This window comes from Salmo salar, chromosome ssa09, assembly GCF_905237065.1.
Source record: "Salmo salar chromosome ssa09, Ssal_v3.1, whole genome shotgun sequence".
Lineage (NCBI taxonomy): Eukaryota > Metazoa > Chordata > Actinopteri > Salmoniformes > Salmonidae > Salmo > Salmo salar.
The window spans coordinates 133476013-133498139 of NC_059450.1; the positions used below are offsets into that span (position 1 = coordinate 133476013).

The 22127-nt window shown below is 43.7% G+C and overlaps 1 protein-coding gene across 7 annotated transcripts; it reads left to right on the top strand.

The window, feature by feature from the left end:
- The first annotated feature begins 8379 nt into the window (after positions 1–8379).
- On the top strand, positions 8380–21358 carry LOC106613002 (histone H4 transcription factor). Of its 7 annotated transcripts, none has more exons than XM_014214804.2 (10): positions 8404–8499; positions 13746–13988; positions 14267–14493; positions 14600–14711; positions 15715–15897; positions 15981–16055; positions 17313–17433; positions 17550–17688; positions 17852–17976; positions 18074–21358. In XM_014214804.2, the coding sequence occupies exons 2-10, from the start codon at positions 13838–13840 to the stop codon at positions 18486–18488; spliced, it is 1548 nt and encodes a 515-aa protein (XP_014070279.1). In that variant the 5' UTR covers positions 8404–8499; positions 13746–13837; the 3' UTR covers positions 18489–21358. The 7 variants fall into 7 exon arrangements, with proteins under 7 accessions (XP_014070284.1, XP_014070279.1, XP_014070278.1 ...); XM_014214803.2 differs by having other exon boundaries at positions 8407–8499; positions 13828–13988; XM_014214798.2 differs by having other exon boundaries at positions 8411–8503.
- The last annotated feature ends 769 nt before the right edge of the window (positions 21359–22127 follow it).

The following is a 22127-nucleotide window of genomic DNA, read 5'->3' on the forward strand; positions in this document are numbered from 1 at the left end:
GGAGTTATGTGGCTCTAGAAGGTTCTCAGACCGAGAAACAGCCTCGTACATTTGCAATAACTTCAATTCATTTTGATCATCACGAAAATGACGACATTTAGAAACGTTCCAGAGTCGCAAGACTAGGTGCATTGAAACTGCCTCGGCCCATAGAGACGGACCCCAACGTTTCTGTCCGATAGCTCATTCAAGGACCCTGTAGCAACGCCCGGATAATATGGATTTTCAGCACCAATTAAGGTTCCTGCTCTGGCTCCAAATGACTTATCAAGCTGAAATTTGGGGTCGCCTCAGCTAGGCCTACACACAATGTCATAACTGGACCCGCAGCTAGAACGTAACTACGTGTTTTATGTTTTTATTATGGTTTAACCTGTTTGGGCTAGGGGGCAGTATTGAGAATTTTGGAAAGAATATGTGCCCATTTTTAACTGCCTCCTACACCAACTCAGAAGCTAGAATATGCATATTATTGTTCAGGTTTGGATAGAAAACACCCTAAAGTTTCTGAAACTGTTTGAATGGTGTCTGTGAGTATAACAGAACTCCTATGGCAGGCAAAAACCTGACAAGGTTTCATGCAGGAAGTGGCCTGTCTGACAAGGAGTCGTGCGTCTTGCATCTGTTTTTTGAAGAGTAAGGATCTTAGCTGTAACGTGACAATTCCCAGGGCTCCAATAGGCTCTCAGAACCCGGGAAAAACCTGAACGATGACGAGGCAGCCTCTGGCTGAAACAGATTATCGCCTTATCCAAGTGGCCGATCAGAGAACCATTGAATGAGGCGCGTGCACGATTCGCCCCCGTGGAGAAATTTCATTCGGCTGTTTAGCTTATTGCAGATTCCCGGTCGGAATATTATCGCTTTTCTACGAGATAAATGGCATAAAAATTGATTTTAAACAGCGGTTGACATGCTTCGAAGTACGGTAATGGAATATTTAGACATTTTTGTCACGCCATGCGCGCAACCGTTATTTACCATTTGTATAGTGTCTAGAACGCACGAACAAAACAGAGGATATTTGGATATAACGATGGATTATTTGGGACCAAACCTACATTTGTTATTGAAGTAGAAGTCCTGGGAGTGCATTCTGACGAAGAACAGGAAAGGTAAGAACATTTTTCTTATAGGAAATAGGATTTTGGTGAAGGCTAATCTTGCCGGGTGTCTCAATAGCTAGCCGTGATGGCTGGGCTATGTACTTAGAATATTGCAAAATGTGCTTCATCCGAAAAGCTATTTTAAAATCGGACATATCGAGTGCATAGAGGAGTAATGTATCTATAATTCTTAAAATAATTGTTATGCTTTTTGTGAACGTTTATCGTGAGTAATTTAGCAAACTGTTAGTAAATTCCCCGGAAGTTTGCGGGGGGTATGCTTTTTCTGAACGTCACATGCTAATGTAAAAAGCTGTTTTTTGATATAAATATGAACTTGATTGAACAGACATGCATGTATTGTATAACATAATGTCCTAGGTGTGTCATCTGATAAAAGGTTAGTGCTGCATTTAGCTGTGGTTTGGGTTTTTGTGACATTATATGCTAGCTTGAAAAATGGGTGTCTGATTATTTCTGGCTGGGCACTCTCCTGACATAATCTAATGTTTTGCTTTCGTTGTAAAGCCTTTTTGAAATCGGACAGTGTGGTTAGATTAAGGAGAGTCTTGTCTTTAAATAGCTGTAAAATAGTCATATGTTTGAGAAATTGAAGTAATAGTATTTCAAACGATTCAAAAATCGCGCCACTGAATTCAGGTGGCTGTTACGTAGGTGGGACGAATTCGTCCCGCCTTGCCCATAGAGGTTAAACAGAAGGCGCTGTGAATTTTGGGCCTGCTCTGAAATATGTGATAGTTGGCTCCTACACGAGTTGGAAAAAGTGGGTGTGGGGTCAGTTTATCAGTTCGGTGTCCAGAATGATATCTAATTGACTGATGGATGGTGACTTGCTGGCTGACTTTTGTCCATTTGCAATATGTTTAAACAGTGACAGACCATCACCAAATTGACATTCTGAAATCAACACCAACGAGCGATGGAGAGGAGCCAGAATCACTGCCCAGCCATCCCGAGTTCATTGGGCCAGTCAATTTTGCATTCCTGCAGTATTTTGGAGCATGTCGAATTCATGATGGTAAATGCCTATAGAAACATATTACAACTGGACAGCCGTGCGCCTGGTGATTGGAACGGGTTACCTGAAGCACATTTTTAAAATGGTTTTTAATGCCTTTAGGGGGGTGCAAGGGGTCCACGTTTGGGTAGGGAGATCATCACGAAAATGACGACATTTAGAAACGTTCCAGAGTCGCAAGACTAGGTGCATTGAAACTGCCTCGGCCCATAGAGACGGACCCCAACGTTTCTGTCCGATAGCTCATTCAAGGACCCTGTAGCAACGCCCGGATAATATGGATTTTCAGCACCAATTAAGGTTCCTGCTCTGGCTCCAAATGACTTATCACGCTGAAATTCGGGGTCGCCTCAGCTAGGCCTACACACAATGTCAGAACTGGACCCGCAGCTAGAACGTAACTACGTGTTTTATGTTTTTATTATGGTTTAACCTGTTTGGGCTAGGGGGCAGTATTGAGAATTTTGGAAAAAATATGTGCCCATTTTTAACTGCCTCCTACACCAACTCAGAAGCTAGAATATGCATATTATTGTTCAGGTTTGGATAGAAAACACCCTAAAGTTTCTGAAACTGTTTGAATGGTGTCTGTGAGTATAACAGAACTCCTATGGCAGGCAAAAACCTGACAAGGTTTCATGCAGGAAGTGGCCTGTCTGACAAGGAGTCGTGCGTCTTGCATCTGTTTATTGAAGAGTAAGGATCTTGTAATCTTGTTGACCTGTTGCATTGACATACAATTCTGTACAAACTGTCCCTAATTTCCCCACTGTCTCTTACAGCCTATTTGAGTTCAGTGTGTACTGGCGGCTATCCATTGTTCCACAGGGGGCTTATCTTAAATCACAAACAACATGACTTAACTTCTTTCGGATCAGTGGGAAGCTAGCACCCCACCTCGACAACATCCGATGAAATTGCAGAGCGCCAAATTCAAATTAAATTACTATAAATATTTAACTTTCATAAAATCACAAGTGCAATACATCAAAATAAAGCTTATCTTGTTGTTAATCCAGCCGCCGTGTCAGATTTCAGAAAGACTTTACGGCGAAAGCATACCATGCAATTATCTGAGGACAGCGCCCAGCACACAAAACATTACAAACAGTAACCAGCCAAGTTGAGGAGTAACAAAAGTCAGAAATAGCGATACAATGAATCACTTACCTTTGATCTTCATATGGTTGCACTCCCAAGACTCCATGTTACACAAATGTTATTTTTTCCCCCCAATATTATAGTTTGATTACATTTTAGGATATCTGAAGAGTAAATATAAACGTATTTTGACTTGTTGAAACAATGTTTAGGGGTAGACTTTTGGATTCCTTGGTCTGCAAATTGAACGGGTGGATTACTCAAAACGATGGTGCCAACTAAACTGACTTTTTGGGATATAAAGGAGTTTATCAAACAAAACGACACTACATGTTACAACTGGGACCCTTTCGATGACAAATCAGAGGAAGATTTTCAAAAACTAAGTGAATTTTTAATCGTTATATGTGAATGTATGACACCTGTGCCGGTGGAAAAATATTTAGATGTGGGGCGCCGTCCTCAAACAATCGCATGGCATGTTTTCGCTGTAATAGCTACTGTAAATCAGACAGTGCAGTTAGATTAACAAGAATTTAAGCTTTCAGACGATATAAGACACTTATGTACCTAAATGTTTAAAATCCATAATATTTATGATTATTTATTTGAATCGCGTGCCCTCCAGTTTCACTGGAAGTTGTCCCGCTAGCGGGACACCGATCCTTAAGAAGTAGTTTACAGAGGATTATAGAGTGCAGTGATGTGTCCTATAATCTGCAAATTGTAATTATTTGCTCCTATGGCCTATTTATTACCTACCTCATGCCTTTTGCACACACTGTATATAGACCTTTTTTTTGTACTGTGTCATTGACTTGTTGTGTTATTGGCTTGTTTATTGTTTACTCCATGTGTAACTCTGTGTTGTTGTCTGTGTCACACTGCTTTGCTTTATCTTGGCCAGGTCGCAGTTGTAAATGAGAACTTGTTCTCAACTAGCCTACCTGGTTAAATAAAGGTGAATTAAAAAATAAAATAAAAATCTATATAAGGAGCATTGGTGGCAAATCTGATGGCCAAATGGTAAGGAATATCTAGCCGCTCCAGAGCACCCTTACCTGCCGATCTATAAATTATGTCTCCGTACTCTAACATGGGTAGGATGGTCATCTGAATCAGGGTTAGTTTGGGAGCTGGGGTGAAAGAGGAGCGATTACGATAGAGGAAACTAAGTCTAGATTTAACTTTAGCCTGCAGCTTTGATATGTGCTGAGAGAAGGACAGTGTACCGCAAGCTCTAAACCCTCAGAGGGGCATTCTTCTTACCAAACCACATTACCTTTGTTTTGGAGGTGTTCAGAACAAGGTTAAGGGCAGAGAAAGCTTGTTGGACACTAAGAAAGCTGTGTTGTAGAGCGCTTAACACAAAATCTGGGGAGGGGCCAGCTGAGTCTCATCTTCATATAAATGGATGAGAAAGCTCAGGCCATAGGAAGCTATGTTGTAAATTGAGAAGAGTGTGGGGCCTAGGATCAAGCCTTGGGGTACACCCTTGGTGACATGCAGTGGCTGAGACAGCAGATGTTCTGTCTTTATACACTGCACTCTTTGAGAGAGGTAGTTAGCAAACCAGGCCAAAGACCCCTCAGAGATACCAATACTCCTTAGTATACTCCCACAAGAATGGAATGGTCAACCATATCAAAAGCTTTGGCCAAGTCAATAAAAATAGCAGCACAACATTGCTTAGAATCAAGGGCAATGGTGACATCATTGAGGACCTTTAAGGTTGCAGTGACACATCCATAACCTGAGCGGAAACCAGATTGCATACCAGAGAGAATACTATAGACATCAAGAAATGAGGAAATGTTGGACAGGCAAGGGGGCATGGCTGAGTCAAATAGGAATCTTATCCAATCATGCTGTTCGTTGACACCAAATTGTTGTGTAAATTCTTACACAGGGACACTCAATGTCAATCTTAATATGAATCATTATTTATTTGTCAGTGCACTGGAGAGGTTCCAACCAACTCAATGCACCATAGTACACAAGTCAACCAGGAGCTCTGCTTGGGCAGTCCCAGCAGTTGTCTTATATACAACTATACACGGACAAGTTATATTTGCATGATTTAGCATAATTAATCATTACCATTTTGTTTCATTCATGTGACCGGCCCATACTGGTACATAACATGTGGCAGACCAATACCTCACGAGACTTCTTCTCTCTAAGCTGATACCTTTAAACTGAGATATCTCTGGGCGCGCTGCCAAATTGCAGCTACTGATAGTGAGGATTCTTGCATGCCACTTGCATGAACACAGAAATTGGTTATTAGAACAGCACATGAATAGAACACAGAAATTAGTTATAAGAAAAGCAAAAACATTTAAATTCCCATTATAGTGGTTTGAAGTGGACAATGGTACTCCTCAGGGAAGTATGGTTAGTCTGGTATTGTTCACCCTGATGATAGATGCCATATTTAAAAAGGTGGGACAGGGAGTAGGTGTAGCATTGTGTGCTGATGATGGGGCTGTATTGAAGAGCGGTGGGAATGTGAAATATGTGATGAGGATGATGCAAGAAGCTGTGGAAGATTGGTCTCTAACATGGGGGTTTAGGATGTCTGTTTTCAAGTCCAGCTTTATGGTGTTTTCTAGGAAGAAGGTTAAAGATGTTAGGCTGCAAATATACAGTCATGATATAGGTAGGGTGTCTGAGTTTTGGTATTTAGGTATATGGTTTGATCAGAAGCTTACATGGAAGAGACATGTTGAGTATATGGAAATTAAATATAGGAAGTTGTTGGACTTCATTGGGGGTCGAATAGACAAATACTGTTGTGTATGTATCAGGCATTGATCAGTTCATCTTTACTGGGTGAGGTGGGAAGGGAGTTTGGAAGGATATCCTGCGGTCACGGCAATTGGAGAATGTTGTGAGCAAGGAGGGGGTAAGCAGAGTGTGTACAAGTGGACAATTGGGCAAAACGTGGTCGAATATGGACTGGGGGAGAGAGAGAGAGATGGAGCCGGCAATTGCATTAGGGAACGTTCCTCCATGTCTGTTTCCGAAACCAAGTGTAGATGTGGATTTGATTGATGGTAGGAGAGAATGGGGTGAGGACGTGAGATGGGGTGTGGAGAGAGACAGTGCCTTCGGAAGGTATTCAGACCCCTTTACTTTTTTTCCACAATTTGTTACATTACAGCCTTATTCTAAAATGGATTACATTTTAAATATCCTCAGCAATCTACACACAATACCCCATAATGACAAAGCAAAAACAGGTTTTTAGAAATGTTTGCAATCGTATTGAAACAGAGATACTTTATTTACATAAGTATTCAGACACTTTGCGATGACATTCGAAATTGAGCTCAGGTGCATCCTGTTTCCATTGGTCATCCTTGATGTTTCTACAACTTAAATTCAATTGATTGGACATGATTTGGAAAGGCACACACCTGTCTATATAAGATTCCATAGTTGCCAGTGCATGTCAGAGCAAAAACCAAGCCATGAGGTTGAGGAATTGTCCGTAGAGCTCCGAGACAGCATTGTGTCGAGGCACAGATCTGGGGAAGGTACTGAAAAATGTCTGCAGCATTGAAGGTCCTCAAGAACACAGTGGCCTCCATCATTCTTAAATGGAAGAAGTTTGAAACCACCAAGGCTCTTCCACAGGAAGGTGACCAAGAACCCAATGGTCACTCTGACAGCACTCTAGAGTTCCTCTGTGGAGATGGGAGAACCTTCCAGAAGGACAACCATCTCTGCAGCACTCCACCAATCAGGCCTTTATGGTAGAGTGACCAGACGGAAGCCACTCCCCAGTAAAAGGCACATGACAGCACGATTGGAGTTTGCCAAAATTAAGACTCAATGAGAGAAGAATGGGAGAAACTTGCTGCGTCATAACTAAGAAGACTCAAGTCTGTAATTGCTGCCAAAGGTGCTTCAACAAGTACTGAGTAAAGGGTCTGAATACTTATGTGATATTTCATTATTTATTTTTTTATATATAAGTTTGCAGACATTTCTAAAAACCAGTTTTTGCTTTGTCATTATGGGTTATTGTGTGTAGATTGATGAGGGGGGGAAAACTATGTAATCAACTTTAGAATAAGGCTGTTACCTAACAAAATGTGGAAAAAGTCAAAGGGTCTGAATACTTTCCAAAAGGCACTGTATATAGATAATCGGTTTTATTCATTTTTAAGTATATACAGCTGGTTCAAAGGATCCAGACAGTGGTAGGGTGGGGGCAGGGGTATATATCCCAGATTTCAATGTTAGATCGTTTAAGCGGTTAACTGATCAATGTATCAATGTATGAGGCCAAGTTGATGGCCATGATTATAGGTTTGAGATGGGTGGAGGAGGTGAAACCCCTCAGAGTGGTGATCTGCTCTGATTTGGCTGTAGTGTTGAGTAATGTGAATATGGGCAGGTCAGATAGGAAAAACTTGTTTGTAGAGATAAAGGTGCTCTTAACGGGATTTCTGTATGTCACTAAATTCTATCTGCTGATGTAAAAAAAAGGGCTTTATAAATACATTTCATTGATTTGAATTTGATTTATTGGAGAGGATGGGTTGGTGGTAAGCTTTTGCTGGGTTCCCGCCCATGTGGGTGTGAAGGGTAATAAGAAGGACAATGTGGTGGCTAAGAGTGCGTTAAGGAGAGAGGAGGTAGACATTCAGGTCCCGTTGGGCCATAAGGAAGTCAAGTCCTTGATCCGGTCTCAATCTTTGGCAAAGGGAGTGGGATGCTAGTAGTAAGGGGAGGCGATTTACATTTTTTACATTTAAGTATTGTGTTCCCCTGTCAGTTAAGGAAGAGGTGGGGAGTATGGGATGTAGAATAGAAGAAGTTGTGTGGAGTAGACTACAGTTTGGGTACACAGGTTTGAATGCCACATGATGGATGATACGGAGACATGAAACAGGTCTGTGTGATGAGTGTTAAACGGAGGAAACGGTGGAGCATGTGCTGATATTTTGAACTGTATGACCTAGATAGAGAGGCTGGTTGGGGTTTGGGTGGTGTAGTGGGGAGGGAAGTGGTGTCTAGGGCTCTATTTCACTTTCTGAAGTTACAGGACTAATGAAGAGAATTTAATGTAGGTAGGCCGTGACTGGCCTCACACTCCCGTGCAGTAGGTGGCAGTGTATGCATCTTAAACGTTGGATGCGATCCACCAACCTAATCTTGAAGAAGACGAAGAAGGAAGTGGATCAAAACATTGGAGGGAACGTAAATATTCTGAGATCTTCTGTTGATAATGACAACATAGTAAGTAAGTTCAAATGTGATATTTAGCTAGCAATGTTCATTACAGTAATGTTTAGAGAGCATTCCAATTGTATCAGTATTTGTACAACGATAAAGAGCTAGCATTTACTAACTACAGTAACGTTAACGTTACTCGCTAGCTAACGTTTACGTCTCTTTCCAAGGTTGGAAATCCCAGCTAGCTAGCTAACATTATAAAAAATGGCCCGCTAGTTAGCTTTGTTCGGCCATGCTAGGTGGCACAGGCACACTGTAACTACAGTTGAAGTCGGAAGCTTACAAACACCTTAGCCAAATACATTTAAACTCAGTTTTTCACAATTCCTGACATTTAATCCTAGTAAAAATTCCATGTCTTAGGTCAGTTAGGATCACCACTTTATTTTAAGAATGTGAAATGGCCGAATAATAGTAGAGTGATTATTTATTTCAGGTTTTATTTCTTTCATCACATTCCCAGTTGGTCAGAAGTTTACATACACTCAATTAGTATTTGGTAACATTGCCTTTAAATTGTTTAACTTGGGTCAAATGTTTCAGGTAGCCTTCCACAAGCTTCTCACAATAAGTTGGGTGAATTTTGGCCCTTTCCTCCTGGCACAGCTGGTGTAACTGAGTCAGGTTTGTAGGCCTCCTTGCTCGCACACACTTTTCAGTTCTGCCCACAAATTTCCTATAGGATTGAGGTCAGGACTTTGTGATGGCCACTCCAATACCTTGACTTTGTTGTCCTTAAGCCATTTTGCCACAACTTTGGAAGTATGCTTGGGGTCATTGTCTATTTGGAAGACTCATTTGCACCCACGCTTTAATTTCCTGACTGATGTCTTGAGCTGTTGCTTCAATATATCCACATAATTTATCTCCCTCATGATGCCATCAATTTCATGAAGTGCACTAGTCCCTCCTGCAGCAAAGCACCCCCACAACATGATGCTGCCAGCCCCATGCTTCACGGTTGGGATGGTGTTCTTTGGCTTGCAAGCCTCCCCCTTTTTCCTCCAAACATAACAATGGTCATTATGGCCAAACAGTTCTATTTTTGTTTCATCAGAACAGAGGACATTTCTCCAAAAAGTACGATCTTTGTCCCCATGTGCAGTTGCAAATCGTAGTCTGGCTTTTTTATGGCGGTTTTGGGGCTGTGGCTTGTTCCTTGCTGAGCGGCCTTTCAGGTTATGGCGATATAGGACTCGTTTTACTGTGGTTATAGATACTTTTGTACCTGTTTCCTCCAGCATCTTCACAAGGTCCTTTGCTGTTGTTCTGGGATTGATTTGCACTTTTCGCACCAAAGTACGTTCATCTCTAGGAGACAGAACGCGTCTCCTTCCTGAGCGGTATGACAGCTGCGTGGTTCCATCGTGTTTATACTTGCGTACTATTGTTTGTACAGATAAACGTGGTACCTTCAGGCGTTTGGAAATTGCTCCCAAGGATGAACCAGACTTGTGGAGGTCTCCATTTTTTTTCTGAGGTCTTGGCTGTTGTCTTTTGATTTTCCCATGATGGCACGCAAACAGGCACTGAGTTTGAAGGTAGGCCTTGAAATACATCCACAGCTACACCTCCAATTCACTCAAATTATGTCAATTATTTATTTTTATTTCACCTTTATTTAAACAGGTAGGCCAGTTGAGAACAAGTTCTCATTTACAACTGCGACCTGGCCAAGATAAAAAATTTATAAAACGTAGTGCGGCACAAACAACAACACAGAGTTACACATGGAATAAACAAACATACAGTCAATAACACAATAGAAAAAGTCTACAGTGTGTGCAAATGAGGTAAGATAAGGGAGGTAAGGCAATAAATAGGCCATAGTGGCAAATTAATTACAATTTAGCAATTAAACACTGGAGTGATATATGTGCAATTAGATGAATGTGCAAGTAGAGATAGTGGGATGCAAAGGAGCAAAAAAATAAATAAGAGTATGGGGATGAGGTAGTTGGATGGACTATTTGCAGATGGGCTATGTGCAGTGATCTGTAAGCTGCTCTGACAGCTGGTGCTTAAAGTTAGTGAGGGAGATATGAGTCTTCAGCTAAAGTAATTTTTGCAATTCATTCCAGTCATTGGCAGCAGAGAACTGGAAGGAAAAGCGGCCAAACGAGGAATTGGCTTTGGGGGTGACCAGTGAAATATACCTGCTGTACAGCGTGCAATGGGTGAGTGCTGCTATGGTGAACAGTGAGCTGAGATAAGGCGGGGCTTTACCTAGCAAAGACTTATAGATGACCTGGAGCCAGTGGGTTTGGCGACGAATATGAAGTGACGGCAACGAGAGCATACAGGTGGTATGTAGTATATGGGGCTTTGGTGACAAAATGGATAGCACTGTGATAGACTGCATCCAATTTGCTGAGTAGAGTCCTGGAGGCTATTTTGTAAATTACATCGCCGAAGTCAAGGATTGGCAGGATAGTCAGTTTTACGAGGGCATGTTTGGCAGCAGGAGTGAAGGAGGCTTTGATGCGAAATTGGAAGCCGATTCTAGATTTAATTTTGGATTGGAGATGCTTAATTTGAGTGTGGAAGGAGAGTTTACAGTCTAACCAGACACCTAGGTATTTGTAGTTGTCCACATACTCTAAGTCAGAACCGTCCAGAGTACTGATGCTGGACGGGCGTGCAGGTGTGGGCAGCGATCGGTTGAAGAGCATGCATTTAGTTTTACTTGCATTTAAGAGCAGTAGGAGGCCACGGAAGGAGAGTTGTATGGCATTGAAGCTCGTCTGGAGGTTAGTTGAGACAGTGTCCAAAGAAGGGCTAGAAGTATACAGAATGGGGTCGTCTGCGTAGAGGTGGATCAGAGAATCACCAGCAGCAAGAGCGACATCATTGATGTGTACAGAGAAAAGAGTCGGCCCGAGAATTGAACCCTGTGGCACCCCCAAAGAGACTGCCAGAGGTCCGGACAACAGGCCCTCCGATTTGACACACTGAACTCTATCAGAGAAGTAGTTGGTGAACCAGGCGAGGCAGTCATTTGAGAAACCAAGGCTGTTGAGTCTGCCGATAAGAATGTGGTGATTGACAGAGTCGAAAGCCTTGGCCAGGTCGATGAATACAGCTGCACAGTATTGTCTCTTATCGATGGCGGTTATGATATTGTTTAGGACCTGGAGCGTGGCTGAGGTGCACCCATGACCAGCTCGGGAACCAGATTGCATAGCGGAGAAGGTACGGTGGGATTCTAAATGGTTGGTGATCTGTTTGTTAACTTGTCTTTCGAAGACCTTTAGAAAGGCAGGGTAGGATAGATTTAGGTCTGTAGCAGTTTGGGTCTAGGGTGTCTCCCCTTTGAAGAGGGGGATGACTGTGGCAGCTTTCCAATCTTTGGGAATCTCAGACGATACGAAAGAGAGGTTGAACAGGCTAGTAATAGGGGTTGCAACAATCGGCAGATAATTTTAGAAAGAGCAGGTCCAGATGGTCTAGCCCGGCTGATTTGTAGGGGTCCAGATTTTGCAGCTCTTTCAGAACATCAGCTATCTGGATTTGGGTGAAGGAGAAATGGGGAGGCTTGGGCAAGTTGCTGTGGGGGGTGCAGGGCTGTTGACCGGGGTAGGGGTAGCCAGGTGGAAAGCATAGCCAGCCGTAGAAAAATGCTTTTTGAAATTCTCAATTATCGTTGGTGACAGTGTTTCCTAGCCTCAGTGCAGTGGGCGGCTGGGAGGAGGTGCTCTTATTCACCATGGACTTTACAGTGTCCCAGAACTTTTTAGAGTTTGTGCTACAGGATGCACATTTCTGTTTGAAAAAGCTAGCCTTTGATTTCCTAACTGCCTGTGTATATTGGTTCCTTCAGGGAAGTTCCCTGAAGAGTTACATATCACGGGGGCTATTCGATGCTAATGCGGTACGCCACAGGTTGTTTTTGTGCTGGTCAAGGGCAGTCAGGTCTGGAGTGAACCAAAGTTTATATCTGTTCCTGGTTAAAAAATTAATTGAATGGGGCATGTTTATTTAAGATGGTGAGGAATGCACTTTAAAGAATAACCAGGCATCCTCTACTGACGGAATGAGGTCAATATCCTTCCAGGATACCCGGGCCAGGTCAAGTGAGAAAGGCCTGCTCGCTGAAGTGTTTTAGGGAGCATTTTTTCAGTGATGAGGGGTGGTCATTTGACCGCAGACCCATTACGGACGCAGGCAATGAGGCAGTAATCGCTGAGATCCTGGTTGAAGACAGCAGAAGTGTATTTGGAGGGCAGGTTGGTTAGGATGATATCTATGAGGGTGCCCGTGTTTACGGATTTGAGGTTGTACCTGGTAGGTTCATTGATAATTTGTGTGAGATTGAGGGCATCAAGCTTAGATTGTAGGATGGCTGGGGTGTTAAGCATGTCCCAGTTTAGGTCACCTAACAGCACGAGCTCTGAAGATAGATGGGGGGCAATCAATTCACATATGGTGTCCAGGGCACAGCTGGGGGCAGAAGGTGGTCTATAGCAGGCCGCAACGGTGAGACTTGTTTCTGGAAAGGTGGATTTTTAAAAGTAGAAGCTCAAATTGTTTGGGCACAGACCTGGATAGTTAGACAGAACTCTGCAGGCTATCTCTGCAGTAGATTGCAACTCTGGTTGGTTTGCAACTTTGGCAGTTCTATCTTGTTGGAAAATGTTATAGTTAGGGATGGTAATTTCAGGGTTTTTGGTGGCCTTCCTAAGTCAGGATTCAGACACGGCTAGGACATCCGGGTTGGCAGAGTGTGCTAAAGCAGTGAATAAAACAAACTTAGGGAGGAGGCTTCTAATGTTAACATGCATGAAACCAATTAGCCTATCAGAAGCTTCTAAAGCCATGACATCATTTTCTGGAATTTTCCAAGCTGTTTAAAGGTACTGTCAACTTCGTGTATGTAAACTTCTGACCCACTGGAATTGTGATACAGTGAAATAATCTGTCTGTTGTTGGACAAAAAACAATTGTTGGACAAATTACTTGTGTCATGCACAAAGTAGATGTCCTAACCGACTTGCCAAAACTATAGTTTGTTAACAAGAAATTTGTGGAGTGGTTGAAAAACGAGTTTTAATGACTCCAACCTAAGTGTATGTAAACTTCCGACCTCAACTGTATTTCCCACATGTAGCTAGCACGTTAACTAGTATTGTTAGTCATATTGAAATTGGAAAAATAGTGACCAACTGAAGCTTGTGCTAGAATTAATGCAGTTTGGTTGTGAACTAGCTAGCAACTACTGTAGCTAAATCGAACCTGCTTTGGCTATTTAGCTATAGCAAGACCTGCTGCTGTTTTTTTGGTTCTGGGGGGTTTGAGACTGGTGTGGCCGCACAACCTACCTTGTGTCAGCAGCCAGATCACCATGGCGAAGAGGAGGAACCTGTCCAACCTGGTGGTGTTGTGTGAGTGGGCGTCCTGCACCTTCAAAGGCCGCGATATGGAGGAGGTCAGCGAACACATGTCACTGCACCTGAAGGATCACCTAGGAGACAGAGATGCTATGGAGGAACTAGGTTGGTGGGTGAGGGGACCGTCAGATGACAACTACATCAGTGTCTCAGTATTGTCTCAGTAGCTTCCTTTCCCTAGTCTCTTCCGTCAGGTGAAAGCAAATGTAGAATTTGAAATCTTTCCGGCCCCTACAGTCTGTCGATGATTGCAAGGGAAAGTAGTCGAGGACAGGAAGCCTTTCAAAAGTAATGAGGCACGGTTGATTATATGCTCACCAGAATACCACTAACAGCACATACTGCCTTTCGCCAAATAACATGTGTTGTGTTGCTCACTCCAGATGACTATGCGTGTCTGTGGGAGGGCTGTGAGTTCCTGGCTATGGGCAGCCCCAGGGAGCTGGAGATCCACGCACACTTCCACACCTTCCACAGCAAACTCAAGTTCATCGGGACGCAGCTGCTCAAGTCCCACCCCAACTTCCCCAGCTGCACCCAGGATCTCCACAGCAACAACCTGGTCCCTGAGATCTCAGAGGGACTCGTGTGCCAGTGGGAGCACTGTGATGTTAGTTAATAATTCCATGGGGGGTGGGGGGTTTCTGCATCCCACTGTTTGACATCTCTCTTCTGTGTATGTGATATACTTCATTTTTGTTGTTGTTTTGCTACAGAGTACATTTAACAACCCGGAGTGGTTCTATCGGCATGTGGACATGCACACTCACTGCACTGGGCTCTCTCCTCTCCCAGACCAGCAGCAGGCCATCTTCTGCAGCTGGAAAGGTACTGCTAGGGGAAAGGAAGGGATCACATTAAACAGTGCCTTCGGAAAGTATTCAGACCCCTTAACTTTTTCCAAATTTTGTTACGTTACAGCCTTAGTCTAAAATTGATTTAAAACATTTTTTTTTTAATTCTCAGCAATCTACACACTACCCCATAATGACAATGTGAAAACAGTTTTTTAGAAATGTTAGTAAATGTATGAAATTTTTTTAACAGAAATACCTTACTTGCGTAAGTATTCAGACCCTTTGCTATGAGACTTGAAATTGAGCTCAGGTGCATCCTGTTTCCATTAATCATCCTTGAGATGTTTCTACAACTTGATTGGAGTCCACCTGTGGTAAATTCAATTGATTGGACATGATTTGGAAAGGGACACCTGTCTATATAAGGTCCCACAGTTGACAGTGCATGTCTGAGCAAAAACCAAGCCATGATGTCAAAGGAATTGTCCATAGAGCTCCGAGACAGGATTGTGTTGAGGCACAGATCTAGGAAAGGGTACCCAAACATGACCTCGGCCCACATTCCTCACTAATCCACAGCTATCCACCCTTATCAGTGACCGCAACCATGTGATTGCCTTTTCCCTTGCTTAGTAACTTTCCAGGCCCTTACTTAGTAACTTTCTAGATCTTATCCAACCTCCATTGACCCCAACATATACATTCCTCATACATGTAACTATTAACTTCTAGTATAGTAAGTATTTCAAACTTGAACCTTAACATTATGTAAATATGATATTTCAATTTGCAACAATTTCTAAAAACCTGTTTATGCTTTGTCATTATGGGGACTTGTGTGTAGATTGATGAGGGGGATAAAAAACAATTCAATCCATTTTCAAATAAGGCTGTAACATAACAAAATTTGGAAAAGGTCAAGGGGTCTGAATACTTTCCGACGGCACTGTATCAGCACAGCCTTTCCTGCTGTATTGAATATACTGATGTTTTGTTGGCCTGCTTCAGCTGATGCCCTCTTTGTGTTTCCTCAGGTTGTGATGCATTCTTTAAGATCAAGTACCGTCTGCGGGAGCATCTGCGCAGCCACACTCAGGAGCGCCTGGTGGCCTGCCCCACCTGCGGCTGCATGTTCTCCAGCAACACCAAGTTCTTTGACCACATCCAAAGACAGGCTCAGCCAGAGGGTGAATGGGCTCAGCTCTGCCTGGCCAGAGGTCACTGTTTTACAGCACAGGCAGATGTTATTGGTTTAGACATGTACATTTTATTTACATTGAATGCCCTCTGATTCTTACAGAATCCCTGGTGTGTGAGCATTGTGACAAAGGCTTTGCCAATGAGAGACTGTTGAGAGACCACGTACGACAGCATGGTGAGTGTGCTATTCTCCACCACTTCTCAGTTCAGTATTATTCAAATCAAATTATCAAATCAAATTTTATTAGTCATATGCGCCGAATACAACAGTTGGAGACCTTATAGTGAAATGCTTACTTACCGACAGTGCAGTTTCAAAAATACAGATACATTTTAGTCATTTAGCAGACGCTCTTATCCAGAGCGACTTACAGTAGTGAACGCATACATTTCATTTCACGCCTTTTGTTTTTGTACTGGCCTCCCGTGGGAATCGAACCCACAACCCTGGTGTTGCACACACCATGCTGGCGTTGCACACACCATGCTCTACCAACTGAGCCACAGTAATTAAAGAGCAGCAGTAAAAAAGAACAATATAGACAGGGGGGTGCCGGTACAGAGTCAATGTGCGGGGGGCACCGGTTAGTTGAGGTAGTATGTACATGTAGGTAGAGTTAATTAAAGTGACTGCATAGATGACAATAGAGAGTGGCGGGGGGGGGGGGGGATTCGAATAGTCTGGGTAGCCATTTGACTAGATGTTCAGGAGTCTTATGGCTTGGGGGTAGAAGCTGTTTAGAAGCCTTTTGGACCTAGACTCTGCGCTCCGGTACCGCTTGCCATATGGTAGCAGAGAGAACAGTCTATGACTGGGGTGGCTGGAGTCTTTGACAGTTTTTAGGGCCTTCCTCTAACACCACCTGGTATAGAGGTCCTGGAAGCTTGGCCCCAGTGATGTACTGGGCTGTTCGTACTATCCTCTGTAGTGCCTTGCGGTCAGAGGCTGAGCAGTTGCAATACCAGGCAGTGATGCAACCAGTCAGGATGCTCTCGATGGTGCAGCTGTAGAACCTTTTGAGGATCTGAGGACCGATGCCAAATCTTTTTTAGGGGGAATAGGTTTTGTCGTGCCCTCTTCACGACTGTCTTGGTGTGCTTGGACCATGTTAGTTTGTTGGTGATGTGAACACCAAGGAACTTGCCGCTCTCAACCTGCTCCACTGCAGCCCCATCGATGAGAATGGGGGTGTGCACTGTCCTCTTTTCCTGTAGTCCACAATCATCTCCTTTGTCTTGATTTAGCACATATTTAGCTCATTTTCCATGTCTGTCTTCGACATGTACATCTATTAGTCAAGCAGCATTATTTTAGTTGTAGTGCTATCAATAGGGTTTGTCAATAAGATATTTTGATTAGCTGATGATGGCTGTTGTCTGTGTCCAGTTTCTTTCACTGTAAATCTTATGAGTGATCTATCCTGCCTTTCAGTGAACCATATCAAGTGTCCCCTGTGTGACATGACCTGCACCTCTCTCGCCACTCTGAAGATCCACATCAAGTTCCGCCACTGTGACGAGCGACCCTTTCCCTGTGACTTCTGTGAGAGCAGGTTGTTGTCCCACATTGACTCATCAGACTCCCCACAACTTGCTGACCCTTATGGACTGTACATATTGTGCACATATTATTTTGCTTACTCTGTTGTTTATGATGTATGTCTCCCAGCTTTAAGAACCAGCATGACCTGCGGAAGCACATGGAGACCCATAATGAGGGGGCAGCCTACCACTGCTCTGTAGAGGGCTGTGACTACTCCTCCCGCATGGCCCACACCATGAACCAGCACTACAAGAGAGTACACGAGGTACTTCAGACTGGCTGCAGGGGGCGCCAAACAGTCACTCGGTGCTCAATAGAGCTACAGAATCAATATCCGTGTCAAAGCTAGACTTTTTAATTTGCAAAAATGTTTTGGGAATTTTGTTCAAGTGTATTCTACTTGACTCTTGCATAATTCTCCTCTGTAGGGTGGAATGGTCACGAAATACAAGTGTCATCTCTGTAACAAAACCTTCTCTTGGTGTTACACACTCACTCTTCACCTGCGCAAGAAACACCACCTGAAATGGCCCTCTGGACACTCTCGCTTCAGGTATGAACAACACTTTAGCTTTCTCTTATGTGATGAGTTAACATGAGTCAGTTTTACCATAAGGAGGTGGTTGTTGATTATTTGGCTTGCTCCACAGATACAAGGAGGATGAAGATGGCTACCTGAGGCTGAACATGGTGCGTTATGAGACAGTAGAGGTGACTCAGGAGATCATGAAGAACATGGCTCAGAAGAGGACGCTCCATAAGGGCCCCGGGTCCAGCAGCCGAGCCAAGAGAGCTGCCACCCGGGCAGCCAGGAGTCACGGCTCTCCCCCTTCCTCCTCCTCCTCTTGCTCCACCTCTTCCTCAGAGCTCTCTGCAGGGGAGGAGACGTCAGCCCAGCCCAGCCCCAGGGGCAGTGACTCACCTGTGTACTGCGTCCTGAGTAATGTGTCTGATATGGGGGATGACCCCGATGCCACCCGGGACGGCTCTTACTCCTGCGGGCCCTCAGGTGCTGTGAGGGCCCTGACTGAGGTGGCCAGGGGTCTGGGGATGGATGTGGTGTAATCACACACACTGACCCTCCTTATTCTAGTAGTCCAAGTTAACTCTTAACGCTGCCACCATTGTTGTCTCCAACCTTGATTCTGTTGACTAAAGTAATGATACCAACTTGAATTGTATCTTAATGAATAGGAATATTTCAGCCGATCAATGCAGCCATTAATATCTAACGCACTATGTCATTCATTTATGAAATGAGCACTTAGCTTTAAAAAAAACAAAATCAGATCCAGCATCTTCTCAGGACCAGTGTTGGAGACCACTAATGTGGCAATACTGAATCTCTCTGTTACAGCTGGGCTGTATGTATGATGGCTGGGCTTAACCTGGGATGGACTGTTTTATTAAAGTTCACTAAACGTTAGTATCTCCAGTTGAGATGTGACAAGTGGACAAGAATGTGAAGATTGTATTGTATTATTTTTAGAACGTGTGTTTTTGTTTGTTAGTGTTTTACAGTATGAGCTTTAATGCAGCTTCAGTTTAGTTCTGCCTCAGAATGTGACCCCATTGACAGCAGTTTTGAAGTAACTTTTGTGGTGTAGAAGTCTGTCAGGTCGTGTTTTTGAAACTCTTTTCCATTAAGTCATAGATCTTAGGTTTTCCTTTATTCTGATGTAATTAATGCTATAGCTTTTTATTTGACCTAGTTCATGTTTGTTTTTTACATTTAAGTTTTGTCAGTTATTTATATTTTTTGTCTGTCCATTTTAGGAACAGTAACTTGACAAACTCAAGAGTTAGCAACATTTTATGAACTCATTCGTTGGATCACACTTTTCTGTTTAGCAATGTCATTGTTCATCAATTTACAGGTGTTTTTAAGGGATGTAATTCAACATAGTAGTTTGTCCTTTATCTGTGTCATACAGGCAGTAATCAGAATCACAGAATTTGTCTTGAAGCAGTGCTGAGTTATAGTTCTAAGGCAAGCAAGCAAGCACAGAGTAGAGTCTTCTGATTTCTGTCATTACGAGGTAGTTCTGTGGGGAGCGCAAGACAAGGGGAGAGAGAAGGGGACCAAAGGCGGCAGTGTGCTTAAGAACCCAGGGGGAAGAGTTCTGTTCGGGAGGCTACTCTGGGTGAGACCCACCCTGGAGATATGTGACCTGGAATAGGTGGAGGTCAGGAGGCTGGGATGTGGGAGATGGTCGCCCATGGTGGCAGAATAGAGGCTGTGCTGGTAGTATTCCTCTCTGCGCAGGTGCAGATGCTCTCTTTCCATGAGGTAAGCCCTCTCCTGCTGCTTCAGGACCAGTGAGGAGTGATGGGGTGGGTGTGGAAAGCTGTGATGAGGGTCTCTATATGAACAGTCTGCTGCCTCCAACAGTCTGGCCCCCACCACACCATGCAGAGGATCAGCCCTCATGACCAGCTCTGGACAGGAGGAAACGGGGAGGTCCATACCCCTGTATACATCCCACAGTGGGTCTCTTGGGGTGTCCCACGGAAGTGCATGGTGGGGGATGAGCCGCATATTAGGAGTGCCAACCTGAGTCCGGGCCAGATTACGTACACTATTTACTGGGTAGAGCCTTGGAATAATGTTCCCTATGGTCATGTGCTGCATCGACATAGAGGATGGCGTGAGTGGGACCAGGGATGGTTTCTCTGTGGGGTCCCTGGGTTGAGGACCTTCATTGAAATCCTCCTGGTCATCCTCTCTCTGCCGCTTAATCTTCTTGGCCTTTATGTAGTTCTTACACTCAAGCCTTCTCTTCCTGTCACCTGACTCCCAGTTACGGCTGCCATTGGATCGCTGACCATGTTCCAAGGTCATTGTCTGAGGAACAGACTTGTCTTCAGCAGGTGAACTGTCATGAGTCCCTGCAGCATTGTGGCCTTGGTGTTTCTCCACTATGTACTGTTTCTCCTCCATCTTCTCTCTGGGTAGGTGTAGCTGCTGTCCCCATTCCCTCTCCCTGAGTGTGTCCCTGTCCTGAGGTTCCCTGATTGAATCTCTTCCTGGTTGTTCAGGTTCTGTAGAGCGTTCAGGTTGACATGCAGAGGACGGGGGTGTCTTCTGCTGCCTGCTCCACCACTCAGGAGTTCCTCCTACTTCTCCACTTGGTGCATTTAGATTGTCTTTGTGATAGATAATGGGATAGTCTGTTTTTAAGAGGAGGAAAAATAAGCAAGTCAAACAAATGTGTGAGCTTAAACGCAATTCTCCTTTATGATTATATTGTCTTTAACATAATACTAAACCAACACTGAAGGGAGACTGAAGGTGCTACTCACTTAGTGCCAGGTTTGGCAGTCCACCGACGGTTGTGAGGCTCAGTGATCCCAAATCTCCAAATAAAGGATGCCTACTGTGTGACTCTGGAGCAGGAGAATAATGGAAAAACGCTATGTTGAGTAATTTCTCTCTGTTAGACACAGTACTATAGTAAGACAAGTCATATTTTTAAGGAGGTTTAGTCTTTGGTCCCTTTCCTCACCTGGGTTAGAGAGTGGGGTGGAGTACTGAATAAGGTCCCGCTGATGGGGGATGGCTGAACCAGGAGGCTGAGTTAGAAACTCCGGTTTGACACCGAAGTTGATTGCATATGCGTCCACTTGCATCTTCTGCTGAGAAATGGAAGGACAGACAGAAAAATAGCTTCAGTTTGGTTTGGATACAAATAATATTTATTAGGTTTCATACACATTTTAGTGGATGTTTAACATGTTTTCATACCTTCACTCTCAGCTTATGGTGGTGGATCTGCCATGCAATGCGGACATGCATTGTATTCCACCTTCCTGGTCTCTGAGAGAACAACCAGTTCAATAGGTCAGAATAGAAACAGAACTCAAAACACTTTCCAAATGAGAACATTTTGGCAATGTATGTAGATTTAAAATTAAATTGCAAATAATCAAAAGGATACTCACTCTTGGATCCTTCTGTAGCAGCTTGTGTGACCCAGTCCAAGGTCTAGGTGCCATGTCTAGAACGTTTGATGTCTGACAAAGACAAGGAAATGTAGACTGTTGATCACACACTAGTAACTCATGACACACAGTGGAGGCTCCTCAGAGGAGGAAGGGGAAGATCATCCTCCTTAGTGAATTTCAGAATAAAAACAATTTAAAAAGTGAAACATTAAGAAAGTTATCCCTTTTAGATATACAAAATATATTCGTGTCACCAAATAATTTATTAAAACACACTGTTTTGCAATGAAGGTCTACAGTAGCCTCAGCAGCACTCTGGCTACACCATGGTGTAGCCAGAGGACAGCTACCTTCTGTCGTCCTCTGGGTACATTGACTTCAATACCAAACCTAGGAGGCTCATGGCTCTCACCCCCTTCCAAACACTTACACCACAGGAGGCTGCTGAGGGGAGAACGGTTCGTAATGATGGCTGGAATGGAGCAAATGGAATGGCATCAAACACCTGCAAACCATGTGTTTGATTTATTTGATACCATTCCACTTACTCTGCTCCAGTCATTACCACAAGCCCGTTCTCCCTAATTACGGTGCCATCAACCTCCTGTGACTTACACAGTAATTATGACAACTTCCGGAAGACGTCCTCCAACCTATCAGAGCTCTTGCAGCATGAACTGACATGTTGTCCACCCAATCAAAGGATCAGATAGTGAATCTAGTACGGAAAGTTTCAGCTAGCTAGCACTGCAGTGCATA

What these genes read in the sequence shown, in the direction of transcription:
- LOC106613002 (XM_014214803.2), top strand. An exon ending in AGATGCTATGGAGGAACTAG is followed by an intron (nt 13,989 to 14,266) that starts GTTGGTGGGTGA and finishes TGCTCACTCCAG; the next exon opens with ATGACTATGCGTGTCTGTGG. An exon ending in TCAGCTCTGCCTGGCCAGAG is followed by an intron (nt 15,898 to 15,980) that starts GTCACTGTTTTA and finishes TGATTCTTACAG; the next exon opens with AATCCCTGGTGTGTGAGCAT.